At 41.9% G+C, this 27,018-nt stretch overlaps 1 protein-coding gene across 1 annotated transcript in view; it reads left to right on the top strand.

Moving 5' to 3' along the window:
- The window catches only part of palld (palladin, cytoskeletal associated protein), an 80,489-nt gene that overhangs the window by 41,177 nt on the left and 12,294 nt on the right, over positions 1-27,018 (top strand). The window contains exons 11-13 of the mRNA XM_044043543.1: positions 1,546-1,999; positions 24,730-25,440; positions 26,355-26,499. Of these exons, the coding sequence (XP_043899478.1) occupies positions 1,546-1,999; positions 24,730-25,440; positions 26,355-26,499 (1,310 nt within the window). The remainder of the gene's footprint in view (positions 1-1,545; positions 2,000-24,729; positions 25,441-26,354; positions 26,500-27,018) is intronic.

The following is a 27,018-nucleotide window of genomic DNA, read 5'->3' as shown; positions in this document are numbered from 1 at the left end:
TTCAGGTTTTTACAAGCGAATGATGCTAAAACGCTATTGACTACGGTGGCCTTCTCAGACCAGAAAGCATATCAAGTTTAATGGCGTCTGTGCATGGATATACAGGGTGGAGTGGCTCAGTGGTTAAGATCGGTACCCTGTGTGCGAAAGACATCATGGTCACAATGGTCGCAAGTTAGACTCCTCCCCTGTACTCAATTCCATTGTAAGTCACTTTGGATGAAGGCGTCTGCTAAATGACATGTAATGTAATGTAATATGTGTGCGTCAGGGACATATGGTGACCTTCTCAGACAAGACTACAGAGTTTGCTTCTGCTTTAAAATGTGGAACACATTTAGGGCTTCCGTAGAAAAGATGGCTGCCTCCTTTAGGCAAGACCCCGACCCTAAAGTAGAAAACTTGTGTTTTTTTAAATTTTAAATTCATTTTAATTTGGAGAAAAATGTGCAAAAAAAACGTTGAATGTTTTGGAAATGATCAAATATTCCAGTTAGAAAACAGAAATACAAGCATTTATCTCCTAATTGAGTTTGAATGAAAATTCTATGTTGAACCAGTTAACGACCAAACAAGGGCAGAACAAAAAGAAGAACGACATATATTTGATTTTAATTTTAAACATTAAATTGTTAAATTGTTATTCTGTCAAAATAAAAAAATGACACTTCTCTGTTAAATGAATCAATAAAATAAAACTGATCTTTACTCTTTAGTTTTAAATGCCTCGCATGTTAGATGGTGTCATAACTAAACTAATGTGGTTAATGGGTCAGGGTTTGGTCATGACTGTGACCTCTGACCTCTGACTGTGGACGTCTCCTCCTCTGCTTTTAGGCTCTGTGTCAAACACCAAGATCCTCTTTTTGTGCGGGTTGTTTTTGTTGTTATAGCGCGTTCAGGAAAAAGGTGTGAGTGGATTTGTGTGATTTACTGTCACAGACGTGTGTGTGTGTGTGTGTGTGTGTGTGTGTGTGTAGTTCAGACATAGTCAGAGGAAACGCTGAACAAACAGGAATTACATCAGAGTGACTGGACCCAGCTGCTGCGTCTGATCAGCTGTGACACACGTTCTGTGTGTGTGTGTTTTAAAATCTTTAAATCCGTCCTTAAAATGTAAAATAGAACTTTATTTTTTACCAGAACGATAATGTTTCGAGTTTTACAGTGTAATGAATGTACAATACAAAACAATATTGACTGTTAAGATTATAAAGATAGAAGAAACAGTAAAGACTTGAAAATAAAATATGAAGCACGAGCTGAAGCACATGATTTATTGCACTTATCTCCGTAAAAGTTTAATGATTACAACATTGTGTTGTTGTGTTTTTGTGTTTTACACGAGTCAGAGAATCGACACATTTCCACTGGTGAAAAAAACAATTTTTTTTTTATCCAGTTATTACTGAGATGTGGTCGCCATGATGTCAGCTGGGATCTGCTGACCCCGCGACCCTCATGTGGAGGATACAGTGGTAGAAGATGAATGAGTGAGTGGTAGCCATGATTAAAAAACCTTTCCTCTGGTTTTATTTCCCTCAGTAGCCGAGGACTCGTCCAGTAACGGTGTCTCCGGTGACAGCTCGGGGTTGGAGAACACGCCGTCCTTCCCCCCACCTCCCCCACCCACAGAGCTCAGCCTTCTGGACGTGCCGCCCAAGATGCCGCCGCCTCCACCGCGCCCCGAGTCTTTCCACGTCAAGGAGCTGGAGATCTGGCCCAGTCTGTCTACTCTGCCGCCGGTACAAGTCGACACAGACGTGGAGGTCAACGGACAGCTCTCAAATCTACCATCACCTCCATGTCCACCAAAGGAGAGTCCACCAACACCACCACCGCTACCACCTCCTCCTCCTCCTCTACCACAGACTGACCCTACAGCAGAGGTCATGAGTCCAGCTCAGGTGACACTGGAATCACCTCCAACCTCAGACAAGCTGTCACCATCCCCCACCAGGGACGGACCTCCACTGCCGACCAAGCCCAAACCAAAGCTGTGAGTACCTGCTGGTGTCGGTGATAGCTTTGTGTTTCCGTCTCGTGAAAGGGTTAACGGGGGGAATCCCAGGCTGTGTTTGGAACAAAAGCATTCCCCTGCTTTCATCATCGTGTGTGTGTGTCAGGGCGAGGCTGCCAGCTGCCGTCCCTCTGTCCGTCCGTCAGTCTGTCAGTCTGTCAGTCTGTGGCTGTAAACAGCTCTGCTTCTCGCTGTTGTTTCTGTCTGACCTCGGCCTGCATGGCCCAGCTCAGTCCGGCTCAGCCCGGCTCAGCCCGACTGTGAGGGATCAGGTCACTGTTGTTGAGCTGGGCATTGAAAGGCTTTAGAGTTCAATGGTTCTCTGTTAAGATGAGGTTCAGTAAACACTGTTGGATTCACCAGAATCAGCCGATATCTGGGTTTAAAAACAGACGTCCTATAAACACATGAAATGAACAATTGAAAAAGAAAGATAAAGTTTATGTCATGTGAAAAATATTCAAGTTAAAAGACATTATTTGATGTCTTTGAGGTCACACATAGACTTAGCTAGTTTGCAGCTAGCAGTCCAGTCATTTTGCACGCTTGTATAAAATATAAAGTACTTATATAAAGTCATTCTTGAGTAAAAGTACACGTACGTATTTTTTATAAGTTTACTGAAGTAAAAGTCAAAAGTTTGCGACATTTAGTGCTTAAGTATCAAAAGTCATTTCTGATATAAAATGGACTTTTAGAAGTTTGGAAGTAAATCAGTGGTAGAGGCAGTCGTTTTTCAACTGGAAGGTTGTGGGTTCAATTCCTGGCTCCACTAGTCTATGGGTGTGAATGGGTGAATGGCAAAGCTGTAGTGTAAAGTGCTCATCAAGAATAGAGAAGCTCTAAAAGGTTCTTAAATGTGAATATTTTCTGTTTTCTTTGCTCCATAAAAACAAAGAAATCATTCAAACTGAATCATTTTGTGTTTGTGGACGTTTGAGAACATCATTATTTCCACGTGTGACAAACACTGAATTAGAAACATGAGCAGAGAACAGGTGAAAGTTTACATTCATTTATCCTATTGTTATTGCTCTTCTCTATGCAGATGATTCTCTTTTTTTCTGTTGAAATAACAAATGTATTCTGTAAACGTTGACAGGGTTTTGTTTGTGGATCTCCTGCAGAATTTCTGGGTGTTTTCACAAACTCAGGCTCTCGGGCAGTTTGGCTGCTTCGCTTGTTCTCCCCCACGTTTCCCCCCCCCCGCATGTGTCCTGACGTTGATTTCCTCATAACTGGTGCTGTTGCATGTGTGTCCACGTAAGAATGTTGTGTGACTTGTTAATTCTGTGCTTGCAGAGCTGAGAATGTAGAGGAGAAGACAGAGAGTTACAGGTAAATATTTGGATGCTGTGGATGTGATGTGAGTGGCACCACATGTAACATCAACAGCTTTCCGGGCGACTCGCTCTCATTGGTTATTTCGTGGTTCTGCTCACGCCCACATCACTGTTCATTTGTTCTTTCACTTATCTTTCATTCCCACTCACAAAGGAATTGGCATGTAGACTAGCAGAGCCAGGAATCAAACCCACAACCTCCAAGTTGAAAGACGACTCACTCTACTGCTTAAAGTCAGTTACTGTCGTATTTGTCATGACAGAAAATATCCGTAACTGATATGTTTTGGCTTCATTTTTGCACAGCGGGAGTCATTTCCACTTTACGATGGTGACGTAAACATCTCGATCACATTTCTACGCTCAGCAGCTTGACGTAGGAGAGACTCTGGCTTTCATTACTCGTTGTTTCCTGAAATAGCTCCGAGACAGTAAAAAAAAAAGCTGCTTCTCTTTCCACAATAACAACACGGAAACTCTGCTTTTCAAAAACACACACACAGTCCAACTGTGAAGCAGTTAAGAGAGCGTCAGCCGCTCCTCTCCTTAAATCCTTTAATGACACAGTAAAATCAGTGGCGGTTTCCTCAGGTTAACGTGTAGAAACACAGGCTGACCAAGTTTGGACTCTTCTCTGTTTGAGCCTCACGCTGCAGTCAAACAGGATCTTTTTTTTACTCCAACATTTGACAGGAATTCTTTTTAATAAGCTCCATAACTTTCTACCCAACCACTGTGTCCAAGTGGAAACTTCTAAATGAGTCAATGTCATGGAACGAGAATGTTCAGGGACAAACAGAAGCTGCAGCTCATGATTATTGTCATTATTGACTCATCTGTTCATTATTTTCTCCATTAATTGATCACTTTCACAAAATGTCAAAAAATGTTGAGAAATGTTGATCAAACGTGGAAATGAAGATGTTCTCAAACGTCTTGTTTTGGTCCACAAACACAATATCATTCAGTTTGAAGGATTTCTTTGTTTTTATGGACCAAAGAAAGTAGAAAATATTCACATTTAAAAAGCTGAAATATCACAGAAATCCCAATCGATAAATATTCTATCAATTACCAAACAGATCTGTTTGCAACAGCAACATCGAGATAAGTCAGTGCCTTTACACTTTAATCGAGCTAAGGTCGTAGTCCGACTAAGATAGGACTAAGACAAGACCAAGACAGGACTAAGACAGGACTAAGACAATCAGCTTGAAATGGAGATAGACGTGAGATGGACAGTGCTGTGGTTCTGTATGTCTCGTACAGATTATATGGACATGTCTCTTGTGGTTGTCTTGTTGACTGAAGTAAGTCGTTGTCGTCATATGATGTCCTGCAGTTTATACGTCGTCTCCTTCTACTTCAAGGTCAAAGACCGGGGAGGAAGTCTGACTACAGTCTGACTAAGTGTTTACATGTAGGAGTAATCGGACTATGAGTCACATGATCTTGGTATGTTAGTCTGACTAAGACAAGCTTGATTTTAGTCAGACTAACATGTTTACATGAGATTAAGAAAAGTAAATTATTGTCGACTAAAATTTGACTTTTTCCCAGTAAAATTCCCACGCAGGAAGTGATTTGTCTCAAGATGAGAAAAATCACTTCCTGTGTGCAGCAGGTTAGGGTTAGTGTGCAACATTGATTGGTAACTAAAAAAAAACACCAGGTACTATCACTAATGGAAAAGCAGAGTAAGAATAATATATATTATATATATTCAATATATTATTATATTAAAGAATAATAACGTCAACAATAACAATCAACCAACGTTACGTACTGCAGCTTTAAGTACAGCCGCAGCCTCTGGACGAGACAAATGTGAAACAAATGTCTCTCAATCACAGCACTAACACATGAGTTTAGCTTGAATAACAGTGAGCTGATGAGGTGGAGGAAGTGCTTGTGTGACTTGGCAGCAGACGGCAGCGCTGCTGTTTGTCTGTGCTGGAGGAAGCAGAGCGAGCACGGCTGCTTTTCAGGTGCTCGGGTTTCGATGCCAGACGTCAGGATAACAACTGGAGGAAACGCACAGATTGTTCTGTTGGATCAGAGTGGAGGTGCGTGTTTGCAGAGAAAGCATGTGGACTCACACGAGCGGCTGTAGGTTTTATTGGCGTCCGTCTCCGCTGGAATCTAATAAAGATACGGAAGGATTTAAAGCTACTGTATGGATGTGGAACAATAACACGATAGTTTGAGATGAAGTCGTAAATCACCTCGATTAGACGCCGCGTCAGTGTCAGAGGTCGTCGTTGTTTCTGACAGAATTTATGACTTCTTTTGATTCAACGTAAGAACTCGAGTCCGTTTGAAGCTTTAACAGAACATGTGAGAGCGAAACATGAAGAAAACACCTGCAGCTCGTAAATCTCCCTCTGCGTGTGTGTGTGTGTGTGATAGTTATTATGATTAAATAGGTCTACAATTTATTCATTTATTCAATTTGCACCGATCAATCAAATCTGTACTACTGTTAAGATTCTGTTTCTAGTCTCCAAACTGGAGAATTTAGTTTAATAAAACAGAGGTGCCAAACTCGCGGCCCGCAGGCCACATGCAGCCTTAATATGAGTTAGTTCTGTATGTTTTTATCAATTCATAGATAATGAATAAAAAAATTAATTCTTCTGTGGTCTACAAAATAAACAAAAACAGGAGACTAGGATCACATGTGTAACAGTTTTAATTATTAAGTTCTGTCAGGGTTATTCTAAAGATTTTTATTTATGGTATTATAATGATAAAAATACAAGCAGTGGCATCAAAGTAACAAAGGTAGTAATTAAAAATTGTAAAATTGTACGTGCACAGATAAAGTTTTACTGTATATTTTATTTTATAACTATAATAATATATTAATAGTAATAAAATTGGATCTGGATCCTGCAGACCTGGAGGCACAGGTAGAGTGATTCAACTGTATTAGACCACGTGTCATAAAAACAAGAGAACATATATATTTTAGAAATCTTAGTTATTGTTATTTATTTTGGCAAATAAAAGTTTACTAAAAACTACTTCTGGCTCCAGGAATACAAGTAAATAACTTTAATTTAACATCTTAATCAAGGAATAATATCATGCTTTATTGTAAAATTTGAAAACAATAATAATTCTATTTTAAAAACATCATTTTGGTTAAAGAGCTTCTACATACTGGTGTATTAACCATCACAGATTACCAACGCTGTTCATTTAAGTAACTGAATAATAATTGAGCAATGCACATTATTTAAGTGAGAAGTATTGTTTTTCCTTGTGTTGCTAAGTCACGGTCGTTTGTGCAGAGAAACACTGAGGCAAACATTTCAAGTTCAAGACTCAACTTCCCTGAGATTGAGAGAAAAAAACAAAAACCGAGACTGTAAGACAAAGGAGCAGACAGTCAGGAACACGTGGAAGGCGTGACCTCCGTGATATGGACCTTGATAATAGAGGCGAAGCCTGATATTATAGGTGAGGATAATGTCTGGGTGGGCGTCACACACCCCAAGCACAATTAGCCGAGGCAACAATTATCCCCGTTCCACGACTTAATCTCTCTTTCATTAGAGCAGGAATCAACTCTGACAGTGGAAATTGTTCTGTCGCACGGATTCTGTTTCACTCCCAACGACGTCTGCTTTCATGTTCCAGCTCAACTTTCACTAGCGACTCTGTCTCTGTGTCTTTGTTGTTATTTAATAATATTTTGACTCCACATGATATAAAACAGACACTCAGCTGCTCTGAGTTCATGTTTTAGCGACGCAGGTTAACTTTTGTTTTGGCTTTGATTTCCTTTAAAAACCCATGATTGAAGCCAGAATTTAAACACACCAACGTCTACTACTTGTGTAAATCAAATCATATTTTATTCATATAGAGCCAAATCACAACATTACAGTATATTATCTCAAGGTTCTTAACATAGTACGACAGAAACATTACAATACTATATGAGGGTGGGCTGAAAAGTTTAAAGGCTGACTGAGAAAAAGAAATGCCAGAGCAATGAAACTTGGCATGTATTAAATTCAACCTTTCATTATACTAAAGATGTGTTTCACTGAGTGGAATGGTTCAGTTTGGAAGAGTACAAACCATAACCAGCACCAACCGGTCCATTCTTTGGCACCCTTCCTTTGGGGAACCACACCTACCATTTTACTGTGGTACCCCAAGGGAAGGTGCCAAAGAATGGAACAGCTGGGGTACCACTTTACCGCTTAACTGTTCCATTCTTTGGCACCTTCCCTTACCACAGTAAAATGGTACGGTATGGTCTAGCTCCACCCACAATGGTCAGCTGATGGGCCAACAGAAAAGTACAATTCCCTTGCGACCATTGGTCTATTCTCATACAAAGTCTGATGTCTTGTTGAGACAAACGGCCTCAAACCGAGGAATAAAAGAGCTGCTGGATGTCCTCCATTGTTGTCTTTTATCTGTCCTGCAGGAGAAATTCCTTCTCTGCATTTAACTCATCTTCTACTAGAAACCTTCTTAGAATTAGGAGCAGTGGGCACTGAGCAGCTCCCGGGGAGCAATGGGTGTTGGGAAACTTGCCCTGAGTTACCCCAGGTGAGGGCAAGAGCTTCTTTACCAAAGGGCATCCAAGCAATCGGCACTGATGGAGACATCAGCAAGCACTTCAATGGAGAGATTAAAATCCACACAGAACCACACAGAACCAGGCAGAACTACACCAAACCTGAAAGAACCACGCAGAACCTGACAGAACCACACAGAACCTGACAGAACCACACAGAACCTACAGAACCACACAGAACCTGAAAGGACCAGACAGAACCAAACAGAACCTGAAAGAACCACACAGAACCAGGCTGATAGAACCTGACAAAGACAGAACACAGAACCAGGCAGAACTAGACAGACAGAACCACACAGAACCTGAAAGGACCAGACAGAACTAAACAGAACCACACAGAACCAGGCAGAACCAGACAGACAGAACCACACAGAACCTTAAAGGACCAGACAGAACTAAACAGAACCTGAAAGAACCACACAGACAGAACAACACAGAACCAGACCCAAGGATGTGTGGCATCTGCCTGAGAGTTGTGTGAGGATCGTTGTGAAGACGACGTGTAATATTTTGATGGTATTTTGATGTCAGTAATAAAAAAGACAGACGGTCGTGTTTCTCAGCTCTGCACCACAGTGATGAGGATGAGGATGAGGATGAAGAGCGGTCTAATTTTATGCAGCTTGACCTTCTGCCTCTCTGTCCATGTTCACTGACATTAATGACTGACGTGAAATGATTTCTGCTGCAGCTCCAAACCTCTTTAACCCCAGTGAGGTTGTTGTCAGGGCGACAGTGAACACACACACATACACACACAGCAGTGGATTGGTGCATTTCCTGGCTTCTTTTATTGAAGGTGAAATCATGAGGATATTTATAGATATTTATAGAAACAGCTGATTGTTAAATACAAACACAGCATTTTCATCATTGTTAGAGTAAATGTATTGATCAGTGTTTGTCAAACCTGGAACGATGATGTTCTCAAACAAAATGATTTCTAGATTTCATTGGAGCTTTATTGTCCGACTCTTAGTCTACATATTTATCCTCTGTTTCTGTACATTTTTACTGTATGCAGCTGCTTAGAACAGTCAATAGGAGGCGCCCCCTCGCTCTTTCCGGACTTCCAAAGCTGGAAGTCTCTCTCAGATCACAAGAAAAATTAAAGATTATGATGAAATTAATGATCGACAACCACAAAGATATTTCATCTACTTTATTTTTCAAGTTCAGGTCTGCACAACAACAACAACAACAACAACAACAAGCTAAACTTGACATAAATACAACGTAATCCTAACACTTTCTAACACTTCTCTCATTAAAACTGAAGTAAAAGTCATGTTTTTCTTACTTTACCACGGACAGATTGGTAAATAAAGAGGATAGATAGTACGAGTACGGACAGATTGCTCCGCCCATTAGTAGTTGTGGAAAAGCTAGCTATAGCAGCTTACACTGACAAGCCCCTCCCAATGGTACTTTCACCAAAGCTCCTCCCCCAAAAAACACTGAAAGTTGTGTTTTTTTAGTCAGTAAAAAGTGAATTGTTAATGTTATTGTTTTCTTTCCATGTTTCTGAAAGTCACTTGAGATCTTACGGATATGAACGCCTTCATGGACACATGGCTCCGCCCATTTCTGTTTGTAACTCTAACTTTGAGCATGAATTAGCTTTAATGCTCAGGTCAGTAATTATGGAAAAGTGAGCAATAGCAGGCTACACTCAATACACACCAAAAACAACATCTTTGCCCTTCACGTTGACTGTCTCATAGTAGCTCCGCCCCCAAACACAGGAAGTCCTCATCTGTTTAAACTGTGAATTTCGGCTGCTTTTTCTTTACTATTTTGGTTAGATTAGTTGAATAATCATAAAAGTCACTTCTTCTTTTTCTGTTTTTTTAATTAAATTTCAAATTTAATAGTTAAATCTTTTTTTGTTCAGACAACTTTTTTTTATCGATGGCTGTGAATAAAAAAGGTTTTTCTGAAACAAACTGCTGAGGCAGGAGATTTGTCACATTTCTGTGCCGTGACTCACAGCTTCCTCTCAGCAGTGTGTGTGTGTGTGTGTGTGTGTGTGTGTGTTTACGAGGTGCGAGTCGCAAACTCTCTAATGAACTCTTAACAATCACTTTCTTGTGGAGGTGTTGTTGCTGTGGAGGTTTTATAGAGAGTACAGGACACACGTGCACACGCTGAGAGTCTGCATCACATTTCATTCATTACAAATACAAATGTGGATTCATCAGTAAATGCTCCGTGATTATCAGTCAAATGGAAACAAAAAACAAAAAGGCTGAGGCAGAGAGTCAGCTGTCAGCGAGGGAGGTGAAAACAGAAGAAAAATGAAGTCAGCAGAGAGAGAGAGAGCGAGAGAGAGAGAGAGAGAGAGCAGGAAGGCAGATCATTTCACTTCAACCCTCCAGAGTCAGAGATGGGACGTCCTTAAAAGGACATGGCAGACACAGGATTGGCTGACACTCCACAGTAACTAGCAACAGATTGGCTGCTCGGGTTCAGAATGACCTGCATGGAATGGAGAAAGTGTCCAAATAAGGAAGAGAGTTGTTGGAGCTGACCTTCATAACACACACGCACACACACACACACACACACAGGGGGAGAGAGAAGGGAGGGGTGGAAGAAAAGAAGGGAGAGAAAAACGATGAAAAGTCATACAGAGGTTTGAGGGGAGCAGAGACTTTGGGTTGTGGAGTTGACAGCATGGAAACTAGCAGGCCTCAGTGATCCTCACACACAGAGCACACTGTGTTCTGCCACACACACACACACACACACACACACACACGCACACACACACACACACACACACACACACAGATTCAGAGATCAACGTCTGATTATATCGTGACCCCAGTCGTTGCTGCGAGCGTTGTGTGTGCGTGTGTGCACGTGTGTGTGGTATCTCCCTTTTGGGGACACACTCACTCTCCTGCACCAAAGTCCACGGTTTTCAGGAGTTGTTGATCCACTGCTGCCTCATCACTAAGTTCAAATGTCTTATTTTGTCACTTCACTGTTTGAAATCCTTTGTTCAGATTGACCTCTGTGACACAAAGTGACCACACGAGGCAGCAGAGGACCAGCAGCTAAAATCACTGATTTTCTCTGTGGACTTTGGTGTGGGAGAGTGAGTGCTTTACAAACTTCAGTGTTGGAAAAGTCTGTGTAACAGTGAGATAAAGACGTCGTGGACTTAAACTGATGTAGAGAATATTTTGTTCAGTGTGTAAAACACACACACACACACGACAGCACTGTCATCACTAACTCCCGCTGAGTCGCCTCTGTGTCTGTGACTCAGCGTACGGGAGAATGACTCGCACCGTTACAGACAAGAGGAGGACCCCCTCTCCCTGACCTTTGACCCTTGCAGTTACACACTCACACACACACACAAGCTGCCGTGAACTGGACCGGATCCACGGAGTCTGGTCTTCCATCCACACTGTGACTCACTCAGCAGCCTGGAGAACGCTCTGAAGTCTAAAAATAGATTTGTGCTCCAAAAATAGAAGAACCGACAAATTCCCAGTCAGGTTTTTTTTTTACTTCACGCCACAAAAATGGAGGAGGAAATATTTGTGAGGGTATTTTAGTGAATGAAAAGAGAAGCGAGTCCAGTGTTTGAAACGGCCCAGAACAGTCGAGGCAGCGGTGTTCTGGGTTAATCTGTCAGTCTGTCCTTCTGCCAGCAACTTCCTGTCATCAACCAAGAACGTTCCCATTCAGTTTCAGGAAGAATGGACCCACTGATGACATCACAGTAATCTTATATAGCGCCACCTTTGGTCCCAGAGGTGTCTGTGGTGTTTACAGATGGAGTTTTCTGATGATTGTTTTGTTGTTATCTCTGTTTTCTGTTAGCAACTTCCTGTCTACTCTTTGTTGTTGAGGGACGGGCAGGTGATCAGATTAAATCCCCGTCTCTTTATGATGGGCAACAAATGTTGAGCTGTCTCTCAAAACTCATTGGATTTGAATGAAATTTGGAACCTCTACCCTCAGACTAAATCTGACTCAGATTAGGGATTTGGCGGCAGTTTAAATTTAACATTGAACAAGTTCAGATGTGTATATTTTAGCGACAGTAGGGTTTAGCAGGGATCATATTTCATTAATGACACTTAATAAACTAATATTTCTATTCCAATATCAACCTAATTTGTGGAGCATCTGTTACCACAAGGTGGCAGCAACAGCAGCAAGCGTGTAGTGATTGGACTTTGTGAGTGTTTGAATAAGTGATGAATTTATGAACTTTTTTTACGAGGTCTTTGAATGCATCTTGAAGCCAATATTTTTCAAAGCGAATGAATTCTGGGCCAAACCATCATATCCTGTTTGTTTATATCCTAGTTTTTTCTTCTTATCTAAACTATGCAGTATTGTACAAAAATGTTACTCGTGTCTTAAAACTGCTCAGTTCATTGTTTTTGTGGAGAAAAGCAAACAATTTGAATGACAACAGATTTTTGAGTTTGTCTACGTGTCGGATATTAATGTAGGCGGGCCGGTTTTGGCCATTAGGCCATCACTTGCTGGCCACTCTACATGTTATGCATCCCACAGAAGTGATGAAATTTACCAGGGTCTTTGAATGCATCTCGCTAGCTGCTCCTTGTAGCTCAACACACTGTGAACCCTGCGTTATTTTAACTAGCTCTCATGTGCTTGAGTTTGAGTTTGGAGTATTTGACGAACAATACCGCTGAATATCTGAATATTGTTCTGCCAACACATCAGGATGTTCATGTAAGATGGGAACAGCTTTAAGCAGCTGACTTTCAAATGTTAATGTTTCAGGCGCTGGTTTGTAAAACAGCCACAAAAGAAAAAAAAATTTCAAATTGTTACTTAAACGTTGATATGAGTCCAGAATCCTGACAGCTAAAGTGTCCATCATTCACTCATTCACGTCATGCTACATAAAACCACTGTGTTCCGTGTGCAGATAATAGAGCTGTTAACGTGTGAATGGTGGATCATGTTTCTGTGCAAGCTTTTATTTCCTCACAGTTTCCTCACACTGTCACGTTAAACTGAGGATGAATTTATTCAGACGATCTTTTTACTTCGCCATAACAAAAGGACGAGAGACAGTAATGAGATATGGGTGTTGTTCTCTCTCTTCAGCCTTATATTTGTGCGTGACGATTTAAATTGCTTGTGTGTATTTGATTTCTGTGCTCGCAAAGTTATGCAAATTGCTCGTGCAAATGTTTTTACTGCCCCCTGCTGTACATTTGGCATGAAAGTGACGTCATATGTTGGTCATTTTATGATTTAATATGATCCATTTTTACCTTTAAATTCCAGCAAATCTGGCTCTTTTTAAAACGTTTTTAAATGATTTGCTTCACAAAAATGACAGTCAAGCAGAATTCAGCACTTTTTATTCTGAAACAAAGATTCTGTGGCAAATTCAAGTTACTTTTATCTTAAAAAGAATGCAGATTTCACAGTGTGTTGAGCTAACGAGATGCTTTTGAAGACCATGCTAACGTTCATCACTTCTGTGGAATCTACAGTTTGTAGAGTTTAAACAGTGGTCAGCAACTGGTGGCCTGTGGGCCAAAACTGGCCCGCCAGAATCAATATTTGGTCCGGTTGATGGAATCATGAATCAGAGTTTTTAAAAATGTAATTTAAATAGTTTCTATCATTTGGCACTTTTACATTACACAGTCCCGCCACGGCACAGCTCGGTTTGGTTTGTTTTCCATGACTTCATAGCTCCTCCTCTACATGGGCGGAGACATCACAGCACGGCTGCGTGAAACTGTGGTGATGTTGTTTTCTATGCGACACAAACACAAGTGACTTGTAAAGCAGTTGAAAGTGAATAATTAGTCCAGCTTTGTTGACCGAATGGTTCAGTACTTCAGATTCCATCTGACACAGAACTGAACTGAAATACCGCTGAACGCGGTCACGATCGCCGGCTTTCAGCAGTGCTGTCTCTAAATGTTGAAGTCTTTTTAACTTTGATCTACAGTTGGACATTGTTGACTTTGATTCTTGTGTCGGACGTCGCGCTCCAGTGACGACACTCTCTGACCAATCAGAGGCCGGCAGTCTGATGACATCACATTTTAGTATCAGCTGAACCCTGTTAGAGCAGGAACTAAAAAAACAGCAGGTACCAGGTTCTATCTCTGATGGAGAAGAAGAAGAAAAGCAGCAGGTACCAGGTTCTATCTCTGATGGAGAAGAAGAAGAACAACAGCAGGTACCAGGTTCTATCACTGGGAAGAAGAAGAAAAGCAGCAGGTACCAGGTTCTATCTCTGATGGAGAAGAAGAAGCAGGTACCAGGTTCTATCTCTGATGGAGGAGAAGAAGAAAAACAGTCGGTACCAGGTTCTATCACTGATGGAGAAGAAGAAGAACGGTACCAGGGCCGGTACCAGGTTCTATCACTGATGGAGAAGAAGAAGAAAAGCAGCCGGTACCAGGTTCTATCTCTGATGGAGAAGAAGAAGAACAACAGCAGTTACCAGGTTCTATCACTGATGGAGGAGAAGAACAGCAGGTACCAGGTTCTATCTCTGATGGACAAGAAGAAGAAAAACAAGCGGAAAAAAGCACCAATACGGTTCATAAAGTGTGAAGAGAAAAGTCTGTATTTTCAGGGACTATAATGGAAAGAAAATAAATGGTGTTGACTACAGTGCAGCACTGAGCTCTTATTCTGAAAGGAGCAGCTCTGAGTGTGGCAGTGAGGGGAGGGGCTGTACAGACAGACTGACTCATGCACACAGAGAACCAGAGAGTCACTCAGTGTCTGTCTGCTCTGCTGTATAAATGCTGCTCATACCTGACAGAGCAGTTCACACACTCGTCGTCCTGCAGGGAAATAACTTCAGCTTCAGCAGCGACTGAAAAGAGACTCTGAAGGTAAAACTGAGGGATTTTTACTCTTCTCTGTCAAATAATCAGGCAAACTTCATGCTTTTCTCCAACTTTTCAAAGTGGAAACTTTTTAAAACTTTAATTTTAAGTGATTCTTTATTATCAGTCAAACTTTTACTGCACGTTTTCAAAACCATAAATAAGATGTGAGTGTTTTTATCTCGAGCTGAAACAGTTCAAAAGTGGATTTTCTCTTGTGTTTGGAGTTTTGTGTGTGTGTGTGTGTGTGTGTGTGTATTTTTGTTGCTCTCTGTCACGGTCACAGATTCTTAATCTCATTTTGACTGTTTGTTTTCTGGTTACATTTAAACTGCAGCGTAAAAGAAACACACACAGTTCTTTTTTCAGGTTTTCCTGGTTGACCAGTTAATGTTTAAATCACATGTTGTCAGAATGGATGTGTGGTTTTTCTGTGAGTTTGATACCCGTTCATTTACTGGAGGCTCCATGAAGGTAGTGAGGGGTTGTAGAGACAGAAGAAGAAGAAGAAGAAGTTTTTCTTTGCACTTTATTACGATGTGGCCAGGTTTTGTTTACTGAGCTTCTCGCTGGAGTCTGATGGATTAGTTTCCACAATAGCGTCTGTTTCTCTGTTTCTCTGTTTCTCCTCCTCCTCCTCCTCCTCCTCCGTCTCTGCTCCTGCTGCTAATCCCATTTGATGGCGATGTCTTTCCCTCTCCAGTCCAGGGAAGAATGTCTTCAACATTCCTTCTGTAGAGACTTTTTTTTTAAAAACACTCTCCATCCCACTTGGACAGAAAGATGGAGGAGTGATGGATGGATGGATGGAGGTATAGAGAGGCTCAGCTCTTCACTCCACTTGGATATGAAATATGAGCCTTTATAGAAAAAGAGAGAGGAGGAAAAAGTAGGACAGGGAGAAAGTGGGTGAGCGGAGCAGCCGTGAGCTGTTGGTGTAGCTGGAATTAAGAAGAGGAAAAAAAAGAAGCTCTGTGCTGTTTTAAAGAGGAGGGGGTGAGGAGGGGTAAGGAAAACAGTCTGGTTTTGTTTTATGTGGTGTGTGTGCAATTAGAGAAGGGAGAGAGGGAGAAGAGGGGGAGGGACGGGGTCCACGGGGAGGGAGGAATAAGAAGGACAAAGACAGAGGGAGAACATGTCAGCAGATACTTTTTCTTCACACACATTTTTGTAATGTCATAAAACTTTTCCTCTTTTTCCTGTGGATGTTAAATGAAACGTGACGTCGTCAAAGTTAAAGTAACAGTTTGTCAGTTAGTGTACGTGAACGCAGTCGTAGGACACACTTTTCCAACAGCAAACTGAAGTCTGTAAAGCACTCACTCTCCCACACCAAAGTCCCGAGAGAAAATCAATGATTTTAGCTGCTCTGCTGCCTCGTGTGGTCACTTTGTGTCACTGAGTTAAATCTAAATGAACTATTTTAAAAGCCGAAGTGACAAAATAAGACATTTTAACTTAGTGATGGAGGCAGCAGTGGATCAACAACACCTGTGTGCTGTGATGTTAAAATCACTGATTTTCTCTATGAGCTTTGGTGTGAGGTTTGAAAAAATATCAAGATACTGTAGAAATAATCTGATGTAGATGTATTTATTTTGTATAAAATCTGTTGTGGACTGATGTCCACCTGCTTCCTGCTGCTCTTTCAGCACAGAGAGGAGTCACTCTCCAACTATGTAGACGTACCACATACAACCCCACTTCAAAAACCCCATACTATCCCTTTAATCTCAACAAAAGTCATGATGTGACACATGTCCGGTCACAGATGACAATAAAATCTGTTTTTCTTTTTTCCCTGTATATTGTTGATGTCACTACTAAGTGTTCTCCGTGGGTGAAAAGACAGAGCAGGAGTTGCGTGTGAGTCACCGTCTGCTCGTCCATCACACGTCAGCTCAGTCACGGCCCGAGGGCATCACACATGTTCGTGTTGATGCACCGAAGTCGTGATGCAACACGCGGTGGTGACTGAAAAGTGTGTTAGTGTGAAAAAAAAGTTGTGTTTTTAATAGCTGCCTGGAAGTGACACAAGTTTTAGCCACTTTTTAAAAGACCACGTGATAACATCTATGTGTGCTTCCATCTTAACAACACGTTCACGTCTTTATCTCACACATAATAAAATCTGCGTTAGTGTATGTCATGCACCCCCCATCCTTTTTCTCTATGGACTTTGATGTGGGAGAGTGAGTGGTTTACGAAAAGGTCACAAATTTGCAGTCCAGTCAGAAATCCAGTCTAACAATGAGATAAAAACATGAGACAAGATTGTAACATTTAGGAGGAGATACTGGCAGAAATTGAACATAAGATCCATACGTATGTTTTTCATCGCGTAGAATCTTGCTTATCGATGGCCGCCATCTTGTGTCAACCAAACAGAGCGTGTGTTTGTGCATAAACAAAGAAGAATGAGATCCTATCTGGTCTGTGAAGGCCACCATAGTTTCCCCTGAAGGACACATGAATGGAGAAGCTCTCTGTTGCAGTCTTTATTTATTTAATGGTTGTTTGTGTGCATCAGGGTTTTCCAGACTTGTGTTTGTGTTGCAGGTGTGATACCTGACACACACACACACCCACATTGGGGCTTTAGCCTGAGAGAATCCAGACTTCCTGTTAAAGCTGCACACACACGTCCTCATTTTCTCCCTCATGTTGTTGTTGTTTACAGAAGGAAACCTCTCTCATTAGTGGTGATACACACACTCAACTACTTCCTGTTCTCCCTCTGGCACACTTCCTGTCATCAGCTGGCCCGGCTGTCTCCTCAGACAGCTGAGGAGATGAGCAGCAGAGAAAATGGCCCATTTTCTCACGCACTCCCGCATCTTTACTGCTTAGGAAACACAAACACCAAGCGTGAGCATGAGTGTGAAGGCTTTTGGATGTTTTCTGAGTTTTTACCAAAGCAAGATGCTGCCTGTAATGTCCCACTGCGTCTGGCACATCCTACAGTTTAGCCACATCACAAGCTCTTAAAAATACGTTTTTAATGAAGTTTGTCTGTCTGTTTATGAAGTTTGTCTCTCTGGAGCTGTTCTCTGATCTGTTAAAAAAGTTTGTCTCTCTGGAGCTGTTCTCTGATCTGTTAATGAAGTTTGTCTCTCTGGAGCTGTTCTGTGGTCTGTTTATAAAGTTTGTCTCTCTGGAGCTGTTCTCTGATCTGTTTATGAAGTTTGTCTCTCTGGAGCTGTTCTCTGATCTGTTTATGAAGTTTGTCTCTCTGGGCTGTTCTCTGATCTGTTAGTGAGTTTGTCTCTCTGGAGCTGTTCTCTGATCTGTTATGAAGTTTGTCTCTCTGGAGCTGTTCTCTGATCTGTTTATGAAGTTTGTCTCTGGAGCTGTTCTCTGGTCTGTTTATGAAGTTTGTCTCAGGGAGCTGTTCTCTGGTCTGTTTATAAAGTTTTGTTCTCTCTGTTTTCTCTAGCTGTTCTCTGTCTGTTTAAAAGTTTCTCTCGGGCTGTTCTCTGGTCTGTTCATAGGAATTTCTCTCTGGGCTGTTCTCTGGTCTATTTATGAAGTCTATCTCTGGAGCTGTTCTCTGGTCTGTTTATAAAGTTTATCTCTGTGTTCTCTGTTCTCTGTTTATGAAGTTTGTCTCAGGAGCTGTTCTCAGGTCTGTTTGTTTGTCTCTGGTTTGTTTCTGATCTGTTTATGAAGTTTGTCTCTGGAGCTGTTCTCTGATCTGTTTATGAAGTTTGTCTCGGGCTGTTCTCTGGATCTGTTTTATGAAGTTTGTCTCAGGGAGCTGTTCTCTGGTGTCTTATGAAGTTTGTCTCATCATCAAAATTCTCTCTCTGAAGCTGTTCTCTGGTCTGTTTATGAGTTTCTCTCTGGACCTGTTCTCTGGTCTGTTTGTGAAGTGTGTCTCTGGAGCTGTTCTGGGTCTGTTTATGAATTTGTCTCTCTGGGCTGTTCTCTGGATCTGTTTATGAAGTTTTCTTCGGGAGCTGTCTGGCTGTTTATAAGTTTTTCTCTCTAGAGCTCTCTGGTCTGTTTATGAAGTTTGTCTCTGGAGCTGTTCTCAGGTCTGTTTGTATGAATCTATCTCTGAGAGCTGTTCTCTGGTCTGTTTTATGAAGTTTGTCTCTGGAGCTGTCTGGTCTGTTCATAAGTTTGTCTCTCTCTTCTCTGGTCTGTTTAAGTTTGTCTCTCTGGAGCTGTTCTCTGGTCTGTTTATGAAGTTTGTCACTCTGGAGCTGTTCTCTGGTCTGTTTTATAAAGTTTGTCTCTCTGGGCTGTTCTCTGGTCTGTTCATGAAGTTTGTCTCTCTGGAGCTGTTCTCTGGTCTGTTTATGAAGTTTGTCTCTGGAGCTGTTCTGTGGTCTGTTATGTGGTTGTCTCTCGGGCTGTTCTCTGAGTCTGTTCATAAGTTTCTCTCTCTGAAGCTATTCTCTGGTCTGTTTATAAAGTTTGTCTCTCTGGAGCTGTTATCTGGTCTTTTTATAAAGTTTGTCTCTCTGGAGCTGTTCTCTGGTCTGTTTATAAGTTTGTTCTCTGGGCTGTTATCTGGTAAGTTTGTCTCTCTGGAGCTGTTCTCTGGTCTGTTTATAAGTTCTCTCTCTGGAGCTGTTATCTGGTCTGTTTATAAAGTTTGTCTCTCTGGAGCTGTTCTCTCTGGTCTGTTTATAAAGTTTCTCTCTCTGGGCTGTTCTCTGGTCTGTTTATAAAGTTTGTCTGGGGGGTTCTCTGGTCTGTTTATAAAGTATGTCTCTCTGGGCTGTTCTCTGGTTTATGAAGTTTGTCTCTGGGCTGTTCTCAGGTCTGTTTATGAAGTTATCTCGGGCTGTTCTCTGATGTTTTTATGGTTTATCTGGAGCTGTTCTCTGGTCTGTTTATGAAGTTTATCTCTGGACCTGTTCTCTGGTCTGTTTATGAAGTTCGTCTCTCTGGACTGTTCTCTGGTCTGTTTATAAAGTTTGTCTCTGGAGCTGTTCTCTGGTCTGTTTATGAAGTTTATCTCTGGAGCTGTTCTCTGGTCTGTTTATGAAGTTTATCTCTGGACCTGTTCTCTGGTCTGTTTATGAAGTTCACTCTCTGGACCTGTTCTCTGATCTGTTTATGAAGTTTGTCTCCAGGCTGTTCTCTGGTGCTGTTTATAAAGTTTCTCTCTCTGGAGCTGTTCTCTGGTCTGTTTTATAAAGTTTATCTCTGGAGCTGTTCTCAGGTCTGTTAAGTTATCTCTGGACCTGTTCTCTGGTCTGTTTCTCTCCGGGCTGTTCTCTGGTCTTTTATGAGTTTGTCTCGGGCATTCTCTGGTCTGTTTATGTAGTTTGTCTCTCTCGGGCTGTTCTCTGGTCTGTTTATGAGTTATCTCGGGCTGTTCTCAGGTCTGTTTATGTTTCTCTGGAATCTGTTTGTTGTCTCGAGCTGTCTCTGGTCTGTTTTATGTATTAAGACTGTTCTCTGGTCTGTTTATGATTGGGCTGTTCTCTGGTCTGTTTATGAAGTTCTCTGGAGCTGTTCTCTGTCTGTTTATGAAGTTTGTCTCTCTGGAGCTGTTCTCAGGTCTGTTTTGAAGTTCTCTCTGGAGCTGTTCTCTGGTCTGTTTAGGATTTCTCTCTCTGGATCTGTTCTCTGGTCTGTTTATGAAGTTCGTCTCTCTGGAGGGTTCTCTTGTCTGTTTATAAAGTTTCTCTCTCTGGGCTGTTCTCTTGTCTGTTTATAAGTTTCTCTCTCTGGAGCTGTCTCTGGTCTGTTTATGAAGTGTCTCTGGAGCTGTTCTCTGGTCTGTTTATGAATTTGTCTCTCTGGGCTGTTCTCTGGTCTGTTTATGAAGTTTGTCTCTGGAGCTGTTTCTCTGGTCTGTTTTATGAAGGTCTCTGGGCTGTTCTCTCTATGATTATCTCTGGAGCTGTTCTCTGGTCTGTTTATGAAGTTTCTCTCTCTGGAGCTGGTGTCTGTTTATGAATTCGTCTCTCTGGAGCTCTTGTCTGTTTTTAGTTTCTCTCTCTGGGCTGTTCTCTTGTCTGTTTATAAAGTTTCTCTCTCTGGAGCTGTTCTCTGGCTGTTTAAAAGTTTCTCTCTCTGTTTCTGGTCTGTTTATGAAGTGTCTCTGGGCTGTTCTCTGAGTCTGTTTATGAAGTTTGTCTCTGGAGCTGTTCTCTGGTCTGTTTATAAAGTTTGTCTCTCTGGAGCTGTTCTCTGGTCTGTTTATGAAGTTCGTCTCTCTGGAGCTGTTCTCTGGTCTGTTTATAGTTTCTCTCTCTGGGCTGTTCTCTGAATCTGTTGTATGTTTCTCTCTGGGCTCTGTTCTGTCTGTTTATAAAGTTTCTCTCTCTGGAGCTGTTCTCTGGTCTGTTTATAAAGTTTCTCTCTCTCTCTGGTGACTGTTCTCTGGGTCTGGTTCTCTCTGTTTATAAAGTTTCTCTCTCTGGAGCTGTTCTCTGGTCTGTTTATAAAGTTTCTCTCTCTGGGCTGTTCCTGGTACTCTCCTGGGCTGTTCTCTCCTGTTTATGAGTCTGTTTTATCTCTGGAGCTGTTCTGGTCTGTTTTACATCTGTTTATAAAGTTTGTCTCTGGAGGCTGTTCTCTGAGGTGTGTTTATAAAGTTTATCTCTGGAGCTGTTCTCTGGTGTGTTTATGAAGTTTGTCTCGGAGCTGTTCTCTGGTCTTTTTATAAAGTTTCTCTCTCCGGAGCTGTTCTCTGGTGTGTATATAAAGTTTATCTCTGGAGCTGTTCTCTGGTGTGTTTATAAAGTTTGTCTCTGGAGCTGTTCTCTGGTCTGTTTATAAAGTTTCTCTCTCTGGATAAGATAAAGATAAAAGTAGACAAATGATTTGTGACATTTTTGTTAGCCATTGCAAAAGGCTGTATGTTTGCAACTTTTTGTAAACCACTCACTCTCCCACACCAAACCTCATAGAGAAAATCATTGATTTTAACATTGCTGCCTCCATCACTAAGTTCAAATGTCTTATTTTGTCACTTCACTGTTGTTGATGTTGAAATCCAACATTCAGATTAACCTCAGTGACACAAAGTGACCACACAAGGCAGCAGAGGACCAGCAGCTAAAATCACTGATTTTCTCTCTGGACTTTGGTGTGTGAGAGTGAGTGCTTTACAATCTTCAGTTCTGTCTAACAGTGATATAAAGACTTGAACACATATTTAAGATGTTTTATTCAGGTTAGTCTTTAGTTAAGTGCCTGAAATATCCCTTTAAGTGCTTTGTCCTTTTCTACCGTACAGAGAGTCAATGAGAGACGAACAGAGATGCTTCAGTGCGGCGCTCTGTGGGCCTGCTGGCTCCGACCCGGGCAGCAAAACACAAGCACTGTTGTCATGGCAACGGAGGAACACTTCCCTCCTAATTCAGGCCCGCTTTAGCACAGAAGACACAGACAGAGTGAGAGAGAGTGATGTAGTCACAACAGAGGACCGCTCTGCTTTAAACGACATGTGTCAGGAAACTATAATCATCTGCACAGTTTCTCTGCTGCTGCTGCTGCTGCTGCTGCTGCCGCCGCTGAGTCACAGCGCAGATGAAAGCGTCACATACGGTCGACTCGTGTGGTCAGAGCGGTCTGGACCATGAGAGACTGGAGGTCAGCACCTCAGCAGGATCATGTAATGACATGTAATGATCACAGAGTCTGTGAACCGCCTCCAGCAGCAGCAGCATTCAAGATAAGTGGTCCATAAAATCTGCTGACCTTTTCATGCACTGCTAATTATGCAGCGCGACATATGTTCAACAACATGGAGGCAAAAGTCACTTTGTCAGAATTAGAATTCAATTAGTCTGAGTTGTTTTTGTAAATGTCAGTCTTTGTATTTATATGTAAAAAGCCCCCGCCCCCTACAACAGTATCACTGTACCATTCAATATCTATTATACATACATATACATGTATATATATATATATATATATATATATATATGTATATATATATATATATATATATATATATATACATATATATATATATATATGTATATGTATATATATATATATATATATATATATAGTTGTAGTGGTTTTACATACATTATTTACATTTTACAATCACTCGTAGGACAGAGAATGAAAAACAATGTAAATAAATATAAGTTTATAGAAAGAGAAAACAATGAGCTTCCTAAAATAAATCATCTTACATTAGGAGCAACAACATGTGACCATATCTGTCTAAGTGAAGGAAAGAAAAGTGCAGGACAAAGGTCAAAGGTCAAAGGTCAATGTCATTTTTCCCTCTGTTTAACTAAAGCAGCAGTCAGCAACTGGTGGCCCGAGGGCCAGAACTGGCCCGTCAGCATCAGTGTCAGGGTCCGGCAGATGATTTAACAAATGTGAGTTCAGCGCTTTTATTCTGAAAAAACATGAACTGATTCAAAAAAGAATTGACCGTTAACCTAAACTCAAAGTTTTGAAAAGTAAAAATAAAAACTTTTCAAACTTTGTTGTCATGGAAACAGTCAAGTTTGGGGAGTAAGTGTCTGTCAAATATCAACTTACATTAGACTCAAAGAAGAAGAAGAACGTGGGTTTTTGACAAACACATTCACTCACTGATCCTTGAACTAAAGAAATCATTCAATCGGATTGATTTTGGTTTATGGACAAAACAAGACCTCCTTATTTTGGACCAAACAATCTATTAATCAGGAAAATAGTTGCAGCCCTATTTGACTAAGTAAAAAATGTTTCACTTAAAGAACTTGAAATGACCAGATGTCAGTTCATGTGACAGGAAAAGTATCCTTATTACATACTGGACCTTTAAAGGTTATGAAAGGTCACTGAAGATGGTTAGAGATCACTCTGTTGTTGATCTGCTCAGACAAACTCAGAGAAAACAGGAGACACAGACAGGAAAATCAAAACTAGAGGCTGTGACGCAGCGTAGTCGGACTGAGAGAGATGAGTCTGTGAGGAAATGAAGTGTGTTTCCTCTCTGCCTCCGAGAACACGGCCAAAAAAGGAATCAAACCGCCTCGAGTGGAGTGGAGCGGAGCCTCAGTGGCTGCCAAACTATTCCTGTAAAAGCTCTCTTTTTGTCGGAGGTCTGAGCAGGAGACCACAGAGCGGAGGAGAGAGCACCAAGTTTGTGATTCTCTTTAATGATGATCACAGACAACAGACACTGGAGAACGAACAAGTCTTTACGTTACTGAATTTTGTCACGCAGTCTGTCGGCTGTAAATGTTGTCAAATATTAACTGGTGTTTTACAGGAGGGTGACGGTGTCACATGAAGAATAGTTCACTGATTATCCAACATCTGGAACACATTTGTGAATGTGAACATGGTCGAGTCCTGACAACAACAACATGTTCTGAAGTGGCTGCTTATGAAGAACTCACATTACACACTGAAGGGAGGTTACATACATATATATATACGATGTATATACATACGTATACGTATATATATATATATATATATATACGTATACGTATATGTATATATATAATCATGGGTTAGGGAGGGCTATGTCCCCGCCAGCGAAATTCACTGATTTTCCCTCTGAGAGTTGGTGTGGGATCACCCCCTCACTTGTCTCCTGGTTCCTCTGATGTGACGAGTCGTCGACAGGCCGGCGTTTTAACAAGTCTTTGTTAAAGGCTCACACACACACACACACACACACACACACACACACACACACACACACACACTCTAATGTCACATCTGGAGTGTTGTGTTCTGTCTTCACCAGATGATGGTGTCACATGTGAACTGAGACTCCTCTCCCCCGCTCTTTTATTATTATTGTAATTATTATTATTATTATTATTATTATAATTGTTATTATTATAATAATAAAGTTATGATTGTGATCTCTGTTGCTGAACTTCTTCTTCTTCTTCTTCTTCTTCTTCTTCTTCTTCTTCTTCTTCGTCTTCTTCTTCTTCGTCTTCTTCTTCTTCTTCTTCGTTGCAGAAACGCCTCTCAGCTGAAGCAGCTGCAGGAACAGATTCTGTTGGAGCAGCAAGAAGCAGCCGTCTGGCAGCAGCAGCAAAACCAGGAAGTCCCGCCCCTGCCACAGCAACCCCTACAGGATTCACCTGCACCTGCTCCACCCTCCCCACCTCTCCCCCCTCCTCCCTCCTTCCAGGAGCTGGAGAGCAGCGCCACCATGCAGGCCAGCACCTTCAACTACGCCCGGCCCAAGCAGTTCATCGCCGCCCAGAGCCCCGGGAGTAGCGGCGGCGGCGGCGGCGGCGGCGGCAGTGGAGGCGTGAGCTACGTCACCCAGTCATCCGGCTCCACCCTCTCCTCCCCACTGTCTCCGCCCACCTCACACAAGCCCTTCACCAAAGTCACGCTGCCTCCGTTCACTAAAGCGGGCAGCGTGGAGTCTCCGAGCTCGCCGTCCTTCCCGCCTCCACCTCCGCCCTTCCTCAGCTCCAGTAACCTGCCCTCGCCGTCAGGCCCTGCCCAGGACTTCCCTCTCCCCCCACCCCCTCCTCCTCCTCCGCCACCACCACCCATCTCCATGTCTCCAGCTCACTCGGACATGTCCTCTCCTTTCTCCTCCGTCCCTCCGTCTCCAGCCTCCAGCTTCCTGTCATCGGTGTTGCCGTCCACGCCGTCCACGCCCAGCAGCCCTACGGTCAACGCTCTGGGCCTCCCCAAAGGCAACGGCACTGTGTACGTGTACACACACACACACCCACACACACACGCACTAAACATCTGCCACGTGTCGTCCTCCATTTTTTTATCCACTTAACAAAAGACTTACCAAATAAAATCTATGTCACATGTTCACGTCTTTATCTCACTGTCACACAGACGTCTGTAAACCACTCACTCTCCCACACCAAAGTCCAGAGAGAATATCAGTGATTTTAGCTCACAGGACCTCTGCTGCCTCGTGTGGTCACTTTGTGTCACTGACGTCAATCTGAACGTCAGATTTCAAACACTGAAGAGACAAAATAACACATTTGAATTTAGTGATGAGGCAGCAGTGTGTGCGTGTGTGTGTGTGTGAACATGTGTGCAGGTATTACTAATGTTGTGGGGACCTGTTTACACAGTCACATTATGGGGACTTGTCTTCCTTGTGGAGACAAAAATCAAGTCCCCACAATGTAAATGACTACATTTTAAGGTGAAGATATGTTTTAAGGTTAGGTTGAGGTTAGGGTTAGGGTCAGGGTTAGGATTAGGATTAGGATTAGGCCAGTAGTAATTGTGGTTAAGGTTAGAGTAAGTCTCCAGGAAATGAATGTAAGTCAATGCAATGTCCCCTCAAGTCTTGAATGTCCAACGTGTGTGTGCGTGTGTGTGTGTGTGTGTTTTGTGGCAGTAGTTTTTCATCAGCCCTTCACTCCCTCCTTCTTCACTCCCTCCTTCTTCACTCCCTTCTTCTTCACTCCCTGCTGGCATTCCTGCTGCTGGCGGGTGAGATAAGAAGTGACAGCAGCCTGACGTGTCAGATAAGGGTGGCAGTGAGGAGGAAAGAGGAGGAAAGAGGAGGAAAGAGGAGGAAAGAGGGAGCAGAGAGATAAACACACAACGTTAATGTTGACAAATGTATCTGTTTGTTCTTCTTTCAGCAAAGTTTTCCCCAGAAAGTCGTCGGTCACTAAGACGCCGCGCGTCACCACTGACTCAGACATCCAGGGGTCAAAGGACGCTGTCATCCAGGACCTGGAGAGGAAGCTGCGCTTTAAAGAGGAGCGCATGAGCAACGGTCAACAGGTGTGTGTGTGTGTGTGTGTTCAGTAACATGACATTAACATGTTCAAAATCACAAAAAAACAAGCTTCTGTTTCATTCTCCATCACTCATTAACTCACTTCACTGTGAACTTGACGCCATTATTTGCTGCAAGTAAACATGCTATGCTAAACATGCTAAGCTAACTACAGACAAATAACGACCAAAGTTTGTAATAATGTTTTATTTTATCGTTTATTAAAGAAGTGAAAGTGGCTTATTTTCATTTCTTTTTATTGACTCATCTACGGAACGTAAAAAATCTGGTTTTACCACTTTGTGTTTTTTAAAAAAAACTCTTTTTAAAACCTTTTTACGTAGAAATCTCGTGATAATTAGCTTTTGCGTTGGTAAAGCTTTTTTTCAGAGTCATTTCCTGAACACATCATTTCTTTGCTCATGTTTAAATATTTTGACTTCAAAAATTGAAGCAAACAATGAAAGTTTTGCATCTTTTTGAGCGGCAGAAGTCGCACGCCAAACATTTGCACTGCGTAGACA

Source organism: Solea senegalensis, linkage group LG14, assembly GCF_019176455.1.
Source record: "Solea senegalensis isolate Sse05_10M linkage group LG14, IFAPA_SoseM_1, whole genome shotgun sequence".
Taxonomy (NCBI): domain Eukaryota; kingdom Metazoa; phylum Chordata; class Actinopteri; order Pleuronectiformes; family Soleidae; genus Solea; species Solea senegalensis.
Note: the sequence above shows the minus strand (reverse complement) of the source record. Positions and strands in the feature narration are given on the sequence as shown.